The 13,798-nt window shown below is 35.8% G+C and overlaps 1 protein-coding gene across 1 annotated transcript in view; it reads left to right on the top strand.

Annotated features, from left to right (window-relative positions):
- Nucleotides 1–1,008: 1,008 nt before the first annotated feature.
- The window catches only part of LOC132109447 (TSC22 domain family protein 3-like), a 31,066-nt gene continuing 18,276 nt past the window's right edge, over nt 1,009–13,798 (top strand). Inside the window, exon 1 of the mRNA XM_059515518.1 lies at nt 1,009–1,665. Coding sequence (XP_059371501.1) covers nt 1,352–1,665 — 314 coding nt within the window. The 5' untranslated portion in view covers nt 1,009–1,351. The remainder of the gene's footprint in view (nt 1,666–13,798) is intronic.

The raw sequence follows: 13,798 nt of genomic DNA, 5'->3' as shown, positions 1-13,798 counted from the left end.
TTCAAGAGATGATCCAGAAAAGCATTTAACACGCTATTAAATAAGCACAATGCATTGAATTGAGGAGTTCTGCACTAGACATACAATGCAATAATTAAAGCATCATATTATATAGAATTATCAGACTGTCATCTTTCAGAGCTGGCTCAGATAGAGCACTTGCTCTACAGTAATAACATTTGCTTTTTAATCTGTCTTTGATTGAATTTCACTGGAAAGTTCAGCTAGAGATGTGATGAAATTCATATTTCAAACATGCTCAGTGGAACATTGGAAGGTGTTCGGAGAATTTATTGACCAGTGAATGATTTTTAAAGCATGCTGTGCTGAGTTAATGTTATGTCAGCATTTTTAGTTTATCTCATGTTAAGCAATATGATAGGAGTCCTATTGATGCAAAGTTCTAAATCTGATTCATATAAATCTCTCCCTGAAATAGGAATTGAATAGACAAAACAGATAGGATTACTGACCTTTAACCATTAACAAATAAACAATTTCTAAAGGACATTAAACACTTTTAATTCATTCGTATGGGTATTTAACTCAACATTTCTCTCTTTGAAAGGCAAGTTATGAAAAAAAACCCTGGTAAAACTGCAAAAAAAAAAAAAGATTTTAGCGATGAATCATTGGACACGGAACACTGCACACAAGCAGTATTTGTAGTAGTAGCACGCAAAGAGCTGAGTCTGAGTTTAATAGCCTTAAAAAATCCAGACCAAACCAGCAAGGAAAAAACTACATTTGTGTTTGATTCAGTGATATAAACAGGGGAAGTATGTGTTTGCTCTCCTTCAGGTTCCACCCCAGGCAGCACTGAAGTGCACATGTTAAAGAGCATGCTTTTACTCCCTTCCTAACTTCGCTCCTCCCTCATTGTGATGTTGAGAGGAAAGTAGGTGTGATCTTTTAGTGAACTGATCGGCATGCTTTGCCAATCAGAGCAATCGCTCCTCCCTCTTTTCCTGCCCTCGCCTCCATCTCTCCACCTCTTCTCTCACTGTCTGCACTGTATGCACGCACAGGGGCAGGGAAAGTGCGGAGCAGGGGACAGCGAAAAGAAAAAAAAATCAACAAAAAAACAGAAGCAGCTTCTGGGTTTTCTTTCAAACGCATTCCGGCTGCATCATTACTAGAGAACAGGAACCCCCAGCCCATAAAAACCTGTGTTGTGTGTGCACATACGCAGTCGAGGAGAATCAACTCATAGAAGCTTCTTCTTCTGTAGCACCTGGCACACTTGGTGGACTTGAGAAGGAGGAAGGTGCGCTTGAAGATCACCTGGGAGCAGGTGGAGGAGAACCTGTCACGGCTACCGTCTGACTCCCACGTGGGGGAGCTTGACCTGATGTCAACCGAAGAGTGCCGTTCGCCCATCGGCCTGGACTGCTGCAGCTGCTGTCTGGATCTGGCCAATGGCTGCGAGTCTGAGCCGGGCCGAGAGGGTCACACCAGCCTGGGGAGCCCTACATCCGTCAACCAATTCAGACAGCTCCGAGACCAGCTTCACTTTCAGAACCTAAACACAGATAAGATCAACAACATCATGAGACAGGACTCGCTGGAGTCGGTGGTCCGGGACCCCTGTTACCTGCTCAACGAGGGCATCTGCAACAGCAACATTGACCAAACCATGCTGTCCATACTGCTGTTCTTCCACAGGTATGTGAAACTACTCATGCATTCACACACTTGCTCTAGCACACTCGTCTAGTTCAGCTCATAAAAACTGTAAAAGTCTTGGCCAGATCTGTGTTTGCCAGTTAATGGCCAACGGATGTTTGAGTTTAATGACAACAACATGCTGTGGTTTAACTTAAGGAATTCTGGCCACCTCCTGGCTGACCGCTTATGGATGACCTTAAGTGGTAACACTACCATTTAGTTTAAACCAAGCTCATTTTAATGGGTTTGGTTAGTTAATTTATCATTTATGAATTGTTAACCACCAGCCGACACCAATAAGTGTTGCACAAACACTGAACACTACTAGTTATTTACATTTCTTGATGATTAACATGATTAAGTGTTATTTAAGAACAGGGTGGCTTGCAGTCTCAGTAGGGTTCCAGGAATGTGTAGGTTGGTATGAAGAGCACGCCTTTGCACAAACTTATAAGAGGATCTTGAGTCAGTCCAGTTCTCACTTCTTAAATACACCCCATTCATTGCAACCCATCAGGTTCATGCAATGGCTTTGTGCAAATATTCTAGTATTGCTTTATTTATTTATTTTTTAAGTGCATGTGGATTTCTCTCCCTAACCAGTGAGATTTGCGAAACACTATGGGCAATTAACATACCATTCTGGCGTAGTCTATCGCCCCATAGCTGAAGTATGCAGCAAAACAAATTCCTTTCCAGGTAATATGCATGTTTATACAATTTAATGGTCACAGGAGTTTCCAAAACAACCATAGATGCATTGAAATCTCATAAACCATTAACACTTGCTTCAATCTCAGTGTGTGTGCAATATATATATATATATATATATATATATATTAGCCATGCTCTCCAAACTGAAAATAAACACATTTGGACATCATAGTTTGATAAAATCCGATAGTGTTTGACATGTTTAGTCTGCGTAAGAATTAGAGATGAGGACAAGTGGAAAAATAGACAGCTAAGGCCAGGTATTAGAAAAAAGATTCAACTATATTCAATTGACATTTGCAGCCAGATGATAAGAATGTATTCTATGTGTTTATGCCATGTAGTGTTATTGTAACACACCACCTTTGGATTTGACTTTGGAAATATTCACTGTCAGCGTAGCAGAAACATGTGTAAAAAGTTTATAGCTAGTCTGTCTTTGATGGTAATAGCTGATTATTTTGCCACTTTTTTTTTTTTTTTTTGCACATCCGCTCAAATTGCTTTCTTAAGTTTTGACAGCAGTAGTAAAAATTAGAACAATAACCATCCAGTTAACAGTCAGAAATTCATTCTTTCTTGGGATTATAAAATTCCTATTTGAAACAGCTATTTTAAATGAAAAGATTTCAATCTGAATTACTAATGAAAGTAACATGGTATGACATACTGCATATGAAAAAAGGAGTTGCCATAGCAACTCTCTAGTAAAACTATCTCATAATATTGCATTTAAAAGAACAAATACGCATATGAAAAGTAGGGATGTCTATCAACCTTTTTTTTAATTATTTTAAAGACATAGACAAGATGATGCATAAATTCAATAAATAATCCAACAGCCCTAATAAATATTTAAAACAAGAATATTTAAAGTTCTATATATGATGCAATAAATATTAATATGATATGCAATATAAATGTATTGTACTGTGGAATCTTATTTATGGCTGTTCTGACTCTTAAAATGCAATAAAGTTGCTCAGCATCTAATCTTGTCTGTTTTGCGCCAAGACAATACACCTCTTAAACTTACTGGGACGCCTCTGAAACAAGATTCCTAGTGTTCCAGTTAATGTTTAATCTTCTTTATCAGGGTGTCCTCAGTTTTATACGTGGCAGTGAAAGGTTACAGTCTACATAATTAGGTTTTCTTTATGAGCCTGATGTCGGGATGCAAACAGAAGCAGTCTGCATGAGACCTCTGGCCCAAAGACTCTTCACAGTCTCAGTTACTAAATACACAGAGTTCAACAGCCCTCTGTTTCTAATATCATCAAATAGCCATTGTTAGTCTGTACACCAACCCATTCTTGTATTCCATGACAGGAAAGGCAGTTCTTTTTCATGTTGGACTGCTCTATGCCATGGGATACTTTCACTGTGATCCATGATTTCAAAAATTAGCACTCTAGTGTCTTATGGATGAGATGATTCCTTTCTCTCATCCTTTACACTGTATAATATTTCATATTTTCACACCTCTTGCAGATTAAATACTGACTTGTTTGTGTTTCAAACAAAGGTCATTGATGTCTTAAGAAAGGAACATAGTGTTACTGATGGAACAATGATCAGAAAGGTGTGTCTGTTTAGTAGTATGTAGGAAACAGAATAACAGAGGTCCTGCCAACAATAAGTCCTGTCCACTAAACCCTCAGATAAATTGCAAAAATGCAAGTCTATTTACTTAATATACAGAAATGTAATCTGCATCTCCAGGCATGCAGAGACATGGATCCAGACATGTTATGCTGAACAGCTTATGATGTGCACTATAGTGTCTGGAAACAGTGTTTTTTGGAAAGGATCCCTGGGGATTTACATAAAAGGTGTGTTTCTGGTGCCTGGTAAATGGAAATAGTTGATTGTGTAACACATTAAAAGTGCACTATATATGTATTTATATGTGTGTGTGTGAGAAATGTTTTTGTTTTAAACATTTATTAGGCCTGTTGGAATATTTATTTATTTTACACATTACTTTTTTTAATTATTGTGATTAATTAATATCATGATAATGCAATAATATCTCCATATCATGTCATTAAATTAATAATAATTATTTATATGCATAATTAGTAGTACTTTAATTTTTCATTGACTAATTTTAATTTAATGCTATTCTCCAAATGTAAATAATAAAAAAAAAATAAAAAAAATTTTTTATTGCATTATTTAAGGAAATATATATTACAGTTTTTCTCGGTCACTTTGGTGACGGAGGACAACACAAGAGTAACAAATTCAGACAATGGATTTTTCTGGACTTGGACTTTTGATCTTTGAGCCCATATTTATTATTATTTATTTAAGTGTTTTTTTTTTTTTTTTGGTCAGACCACTAGTAAAAGTGTAACTGGGAATTATATCCAGTCTCTTTCTATCAATATTCAAAAATATATAATTATAATATAATTGAAAAGGATATATGACATAAGCATATGGCATACTGTTCAATACAGTAACTGTCATCCAAAATGTTGCCATAGTTTACATAAGGTAATACTAACAGAGTAGACTGTTATATTGACACGACTAAATATTTTGAGTCTCTTGTTTGTAAACAATGACACAAGGACTTTTCATTATGATAGCACTGATATGTTCATTGACATCAATTCTTACTTTTAAGAAATGAACTAATAATTTCAAATAAGTTACAGGCTTTTGCAGGTAATCCATTGTGTGGTGCTGTTTGTATGAATTGTTTTGAGAAATGCACATACATTTTTGCAAATATTAAGGATGGTTTGAGAAAAGCACCAAAGCATTTCAAATAAAACCAAAAAACCAAAAGCACCTAAATATAGTGAATATAAATATACACTTTTATACCATATATATTTATTCTTCAGTATATATTTTTTGATTCTTTGGATTCTTAAAATGTGAACTAGTATGATTCATAAATACACAAGATTCTTGGGAGCAATTTTCACACCCCAAATACAAGTCCAAATGCTGAGTAGGCAAAACCTTGCTAAAGGCCGTCTACGCCATCATAAACAGACAACACTGTGCCACCCTTCATGGACGATGCCCATGTGAGTTAACATCTGAACCCTCAGCCTTGCCCAGACTGACCCCAATATCTCTGACCAAAAAGAGATTAACAATCAAAATTCAGAACTGCTCGTTCTCAAGCCTCCGTCCCAAGTGAGAATTTTTGGCTGCTTCTTAAAAAAAAATTATTTTAACAAGAATGCTGAATATGTGCTACAGAGATTAGATATATAGATAGATAAGACAGATAAAACCGAGCCACTACTAATAAAAAGCATCCAGCACATCACATGAGGATAAAGAGCTAATGTTGCCACATCAGAGCTCTAGCTTTTTGTTATTTCTCAAGACGCTGAAGACTTGTTGAAGCAGAGACTTGAGCAATCTCTATCAATATACATAAGTAGTGCTGATATGCCAAAAATACTAACAATGGACCTCTGTATACTGCCAAGTCAACAGCAGAGGACAAAAACGTATCAAAAGATGCAACTATTTTGCAAGAGGTGCTCCTAAAGCCTGAAGGATATTTCCCGGAAGGGAAAAGTGCTGTTACAAAAAATCTCAGGGTCATCTGGGTTTCGGTGGTTTTGGCTTGGTTTGAAAATGTGAGATTGATCCTGCACTAGAAGCGTGAAGAAATCAAAGCTTTGAGAAGCCCCAGGCCTGGAACCTCTGAGCATTATTCCCATCCATCCTTGGCTCTCTGGCCTCACAGGCCTATTTATTTGACATGGTCATCACTATAAAGAAGATCAGCTATACACACATTACACCACAATCTGAAGACATGCTTACCACTCCCAGCTGTGTCAACAGAAGCAGGAATACTTCAATAGGCCTTCTGTTTCAAAAGAATAGCGAAAATCTAAATGCTGATTGGATCAGATTTGGAACAATGCGACGATGTGGAAATAACATTTAGCTGATATACAGACCAACAGCACTGCAGTTTCATTTTTATTGTTTATCACTCGACTTGTGTGTTTGCTATAACATACTCTTACTATTTTTTATGCTATTTTATGCTTACTATTCTGAAATATATTTTGCAGGAGTAGCAAGAGTAATATGCAAGTATACTATTTCAAATTCAGCACCTGTTTGAAACATCACAAATTTGCAATGCGACTTCACCTTGGATAAGAGCATATACTGTAATATGTAACATAATATGAGTACAAGGCAACAAGTGACAGGAATCAATAAACTGATTCATTTAAAATATTTACTTAATTCCTGACATAGAAAGATAAAGAATATAATAAGCAAGTGAACAGAAAATAGTATGTGGTTCCAGCAATTAATTTACTGAGGAATGATGCATAATTCACTTAACCAATGAATTCATTCTGAAACTAAATGGATTCTCTTTATGATTGAATCATTCACTCAGCCATTTTGTTCAAAAACACTGATTGATTCAGGAACGTCTCTAGCTGAATTTTATTTAGTTGGCTGCATACATCATCAAGCATGTCTCATTTTAGAAAAACAGCCATTAGAAAACTTTATATTATAATGGTTATTTCTCTGAAATACCAACGATCTATCATTGACAAATGAGACACAACGTGTGTCTGAGGCTCAGTGGCTTGTTAGTGGAGTAAGAGCAAACGCAAAAGTAACTGGCAGTAGTAGCTAAAACTATGAGTTACTCAATATTAACTTTGTGTTTATTAAACTGTTGTATAAAAGCAATCTAAAAATGCAGAGTAGGTACAGTATGCACATCCAAAGCCAAAACAGAAATAAATAAAAACTATGCATGGTGAAGACCTGACTGGTTGAAAAATTCTGCACTGCTTTATGATTAAACATTCTGGAGTCTTATAGTCTGCAGTCATATCGTTTTTCAATAGAATCAATCAAAATTATGCCATTGGTCTGATTAGCTACGGTTCTTGTGTGACGTTGTTTATGGCACTTGCCCTATTTCAAAAGAAACATTAATGCTGCTTTAAATTTAGACCAGCTTACTAAAGTGACTAGCAGCACACGCATTCCACCCGCCTTAGATCATATGCCAACAATTTCCCCTATCATACACATAAAACCCAAATTAATTGATAATGTCTCCGCTAACTATTTGAGTGAGATGCAGCCTTTTGATTAAACACGTGTGGCATTCAGTCATGCAGCTGGTCTGAAAATTAAACCTCCATTGAGCTCTTGCTGTGAGATCAAGTCATTTGCATTGATGATTCTGATTATGAGTTCACACCCTCAACACAAGCTGCTAATAATAAATGACTTGCAGACAGTAGATGGTGTGTCATAATAAAATGCAACAGGTGCATCAAGTTTCACAGTGGCTGAACAGGTCAATTGTCTTAATGGCAGGTTTGTTCAGTAATTTACTTGTCAAAGTCAGACAAACATGCACAGCGGTGTATCATATCCATTTAATTGGCTGACTGAATAGCAGCATTGTTGTGACTGAGCCGGTGGAGAGTTGAGAGTGAGCCAGGGGCTGGGGGCCAGCCCAGGCTTTGTTGTCTGGTATAAGGTGCTCCTGTTCCCAGAAGCAGGGTTCAGGGTAGTGACAGGCACTGTCTACAAGCCCACCCAGCACTGGCATTCACTGATCCAGAGCGGCCATGCTACTGCATAGCCATAACACAAACATACTTATTGAGGGCACTGGAGTGCCTCAGAGTCCATGACCTGGGACAATGGACTAAATGTTAAGATAGGCTAATAAAAAGACATTGTGCTGTTATGTAATCTAAAAGGGACCGAATAATTTCACTGACAATCATGTGATGTCATTTTAAAATGGAAACAAAGGTGGGTTCATTCAAGCAATGAAAAGTAGGCTTATAAAAGTTGTCTAAAAAAAGATTCCTCTAATAGTAATTGGTGGCAATTGTAAATGGCAGATAAAAAATAAGCAATGCATATTTTATACGCACCACCAAAAGGACATTATTTCTTCTGTCAATCACATAAGTGTCGCTCTTTTCAGTTCAATAATGAAGACTTTTGAGTTTAAAAAAAGAATGCAAAAGTACTAAAAGTATCATAAAAAAGGGCCATGTGACTCATATGCTGTATTCCAAGTCTTCTGAGGCTATATAAGTAAACTTATTATTTTGTCTTTATCTCCAGTGAGTCGATAACTGGGAACTCGCTCAAAAGAATAATTCATGCACAAATCATACACTGTTATTTCTCTCATAAGCACCATGGAGAGCTACAGTAAGATGGATTTTTCAGTGAATAATGACTTTAATTAAATGTATGTATTCATTTATTTGTTTAGTTTAATATGCCTATTTTTATTCAGCAAGAACACAATTCATTTATCAAAAGTGACAGTCGAAAGTTTAGATTGTTTAGAAAACAAAGAATTATATAAAAAGAAAATGGCAATTTTCTATAAAAGCTGTTTTCAACATAATAATTATTCACATACATATTATCGTTTTAGAATGATTTTTGAATGATCATGTGACACTAAAGACTGAAGTAATGATGCTAAAATTCAGAATGAATTTTAAAACATTAAAATTACGGAAGTCCCAAGAGGTCATGGATTATTGTTTTTTTTCTTTCTTGTTTTCTTGCTATCATGACTTAATTTTTTCTCATTTCTATTGTTAAGTCAAGATCAGCAGAAAACTAAGTCATGATCATGACAAAACAAGAAAGAAAAATATATTAATGTATGACATTTTAGGACTTTTGTAAAAAAAAATTAAAAAATTATACACACACACACACACACACACACACACACACACACACACACACACACACACACACACACACACACACACACACTCACAGTTTTTACTGTATTTTTGTTCAATAAGTCAGTATATGAGAGACTTTTACCAAACACAAACTTTGAATGGTAGTGTCAGTGTGCTGTAGTTTGTGTAGCAGGTTTGGGATGACACAAGAGTAGGCAAATGATGACATAACTGTCATGTTTGGGTGAACTGTCCCTTTAAAGCAGGTGTTCAAGGTGTCTTTCTGGGAGGTAACATTATGTTGTTGATTGTGGCAGGCCTTCAACAAAAATCTATGTCCACAGTGTTAGCAGAGAGGTCAGATAATTTGCTTGTGAAACAAAACTGCCCCGGTAGCTTGTGAAACAGCCTCATGGGGTCATGGTTTGTTGACTTGATAAAACACTTTTTTGGATGGCTTCAGCTGTGTTTACCTTGGGGCAAAAGAGAGGTCTGATCGTGCTGAAGTGGCTGCCAAGGCAGACATAATAGTGTTATGATCGCAGACATTCGGGACTGTATCCTTAATTTCCCCCAAGGCCTTTTAAATTGAATGCACTGTACAAAACAGCTTCACTGCAGTCAAAAGTGAAAGGACAGTTATTCTATTGTACAACTTAGTACTGAATGTGAAAAAATGACAATCTTTGGCTGAAAATCAATGATCGCACAAACTCTGAAAAGATCAATACCACGACTTAGGTGCCCTTGAGGAAGGCACCGAACCCCCAACTGCTCCCCGGCAGCATCAATGGATGCCCACTGCTCTCTCTGGGTGTGTGTTCACAGTGTGTGTGTGTGTGTTCACTGCTCTGTGTGTGTGCACTTTGGATGGGTTAAATGCAGAGCACGAATTCTGAGTATGGGTCACCATACTTGGCTGAATGTCACATCACTTTCAAAAGTCTCTGCTGGGAACTGTCTTCAAATGGAATAACTTTCACTACTTCCAGCGCTTTTAACCTGCATAATGTCCTGGAAAGAACAAACGAGCCTCAGTCCTTTTGCTTTTATTTTATAGATACACTCAATATTTTCTCATTCACGAACAAATAAATGAATAGCACTTTTGAAAAGTATGCTTAAAGTCATATATCAAGACTAATATTGGTAGTCCAACCAAAGATATTTTTATTGCACATGGAGCAGGTTGCCGCATGGATCACACTACATATTATATTATATTATATTATATTATATTATATTATATTATATTATATTATATTATATTATATTATATTATATTATATTATATTATATTATATTATATTATATTATATTAAAGGAACTGTACATTTAGGAAAAATATTCATTTATAGATATTTCCCAATGATTTTGTTTGCCTTCTTTGTTTATGAGAATGGAATGATGTGGAAAGCATCTGCGGTTGTTGATTATATGATGATACAGAGGTGAGTCCTGCAAAAAGTGCTTGGCCTTTATTGTCTTATCTGCTCACACCCTGCCAATGACGTCCATTGAGATAATGACAGAATCTGTCAACAGTTGACTGCCCTCTGCAGCGTTTGCCCTTGTTATATCAGCGTCTGGGAGCCCACGTGGGCCGAACCGAATCTGTGCATGACTTAGGCCTGTCTCACACCACACGCAAAACAGCGTGTAATTATTTAAGCACCCATATTAACAGATTATAGTATTCACACTGCCCGCCCTAGCAGTGCTTTATACTGTATCAGAACCACAGCAAAAGGTGCAAATAGAGTTTCGCCGCTGAGTGCACACCATTTTTCTTACACATAGTGAATTGAAAATATGTTGAAATGCTCTATAAACCAGCAACATTATCTATTGCAATATGGGATTTATGAAGGAACATAAAATAATAGGGTAATTTACTCACCCATTGTTGGATCAAAAGGCAAGAAGTTTTTGCACAGAATTGAAATTCAGTTGAATGCACAAGGTGTGCATGCGGTTGTTATGCTTTAGCTTTGATTTCACACTGCTGGAGTGTCTGGTTTGAAGAGGATTTAGCCATTGTATAAAACCTAGCCATATATGATGAGATAAAGGAATTTTGTATCTATTGCATCACACTGGATGGCCCAACCAAAGTGAAATCACTCTGTACATTTGCTATCCATTAACACACACACACACACACACACACACACACACACACACACACACACACACACACACACACACACACACACACACACACAAAAAAAATATGTTATATCATAATAAAAAGTAGCGGTAGTAAAATAAATATATATATTTTTTTATAATTATACAATTATTCTACTTATTAATTAATCTAATTCTTCTTCTACTTATTATTTTATGCATATTTTAAATATGTCAACAACAACAATAAGAATAACAATAGTAATAAAAATAATAAACATTTATTATTGGTGTTATTATTATTTTATTTATAATTTGTATTTTAAATAAGAATAAGAATAATAAGAATAGTAGTACAATTTATTATTATAATTATTTGTATTTTAAATAATTGCAATAATTTATTCTTCTTATTATTATTATGCTCAGACAAATTAGCTTTTGTCATATTTTGGCCCTCCAACCAAAAAAAAGAAAAAAAAGAAAATGAAAATGTACATGAATTTAAACTAAAGATCAATACTTCAACTTGCACTTTTTGTCAGTGTAATTTAATGTAGTCTAGTTTATTCAATCTTAATACATTTGTCTTAAATAAAACAAGTTTTTAGCTGTTACCAGTCACACTTTTAGATTCCTGACAAAACACTTTTTTCACTACGATGTATGACCAAGAACACTGGTACTGGCAGAGCAGGCCTCTATGGAAACCTCTTTGTTTTTCTATTATGCTAGTCTGGAAGATTAATCTTGACATGCCATGGGTCATCATGGTTTTGTCTTGACTGGTCTGGAACACAGTGTCCTCCGAAACACCTATAGAGTGAATGAATCAGCCTGCTATTACAGCTCATCCTGCTCGGCTGCAGCTCTGCGTAAAGCTTCTGCACTGTCGCGTTGCGTAGCATCCAAGCAGGATGTACTTATGGACTTTGTCCAGACTTCACCAGCGACAAGTCGTCTGTGCACTGGCGTGTTAGGCATGTGTACAGCAGGTTGCAGTAAAATATGTGTGCATGTGGCTACGCAGTGAACAATTTCCAGTCCAAAACAACCCTTTCACGTAAACAACTCTCCGTTTTGGTTTCTCAGATTTGGACGGCTAATTAAAGGATCTTGGTTTTTCAAAACACTAGTCTCATGCAACAGAACTAAGACTATATTTTAGGCAGTAAAAGCTGAGATTGTTTTGTGGCACACAGAGTTGCCAAAATTGAATAAAGTTGGCAAAGTATTATGTTGGGAACTCTGAGTCAACTTACAAAACTTGTCAAATGCATATCATGTACAGTGTTAAAAAATAAATAGAACTGAGTTTCTTATATATTGTATATGGTTGCATTAATTTTGACTGATAACATACATAACATTCAATCCCAAAGCATTTCTTTTCATAAGCATGTAATTAATTTTAAATGTCCAGCTTGATGAAGGAAAGGCACTGTGTCTTCACATAAATGCAGAGTGCTTATGTGAAGGGATGTTGACTAATTGTTAGACACTGCTAAAGGTAAACAGATATTACTTACAAGCTTTATTTACATAGGTTTAACGTTTGTTGCCATCACTTCTCAAAGACTAAGAGCAGAAGCATAAAGAGTCACAACACAGATTCATCAGGCTTGCCTTTTCATTTGAATCAACTTGTTTGCATTAATAACCCCAAGTACTGTTCTTAAGAAACCTTCCTCTCCTTTTATCGGAAATGTTTGGGCGTCCTGGAAAGCCCTTGTAAAGCTCTTTTGCCAAGCATCCTTCCGTAACATGCCCATGCCAGTAGACTGCTCTGTCTGTAATTTTTATTGACTCCTACAGTCACTGTGATAAATGATGAGCAGGTTCAGTGTTGAGTTTCTTGAAAACCGGATGAGTTTGCACAATCAAGCAATAGCAAGTATGGGCAATTTTAATTACTCTTCACAATTTATATATATATATATATATATATATATATATATATATTTTTTTTTTTTGCAGTAAATCAGTAACTGGTTGCGTAAAATGATAATAAATTTTCATCATGTGAGTCAAGTCTTAGTTTTGTGTGATATATAGACGGAACATGCAAAACTTTATTAACTGAAAAACATCTATAGCTCTTAAGTAATGTGTTTATTATAAAGTCCAATTCTTCATTTACCTTCTTTAAACACAAGAGTTGCAAAGATATTCTTCATCATTTATTTGACTGGTGATTTTTAATCACATTTATCAACTATTTAATTAAATGTATTTTGATTTTATATCTATTTTTTTTTAGTGTCCTTTTGAAGCTTGCCAGCCCAATTCCTCATTTACCTTCATTAAATGTACAAGAGTTGCAAAGATATTCTTCAAAGAAAATCATAATTTATTTGACTTTTGGGTGACCTATCCCTAGAAGTCACAGAAGTTAAAACATGGCCCCGAATCGAAAACCTGTGAACAAGATGCACTTTATAAGCCATTGTTTAGTATCTGCTATATTAAACGTGCATGGCTGGTGTTAGCGTGCATTTTTTACTTGTTTTTCTTTTCATTTCTGTGTCTTGTGTTGCGCTTATTACCAGTGTCATTTACCCTGTTTGTGGTAGAATTCTTTT

The sequence above is a fragment of the Carassius carassius genome, chromosome 29 (genome assembly GCF_963082965.1).
Source record: "Carassius carassius chromosome 29, fCarCar2.1, whole genome shotgun sequence".
NCBI lineage: Eukaryota > Metazoa > Chordata > Actinopteri > Cypriniformes > Cyprinidae > Carassius > Carassius carassius.
This window is presented reverse-complemented; position numbering and strand designations above follow the sequence as displayed.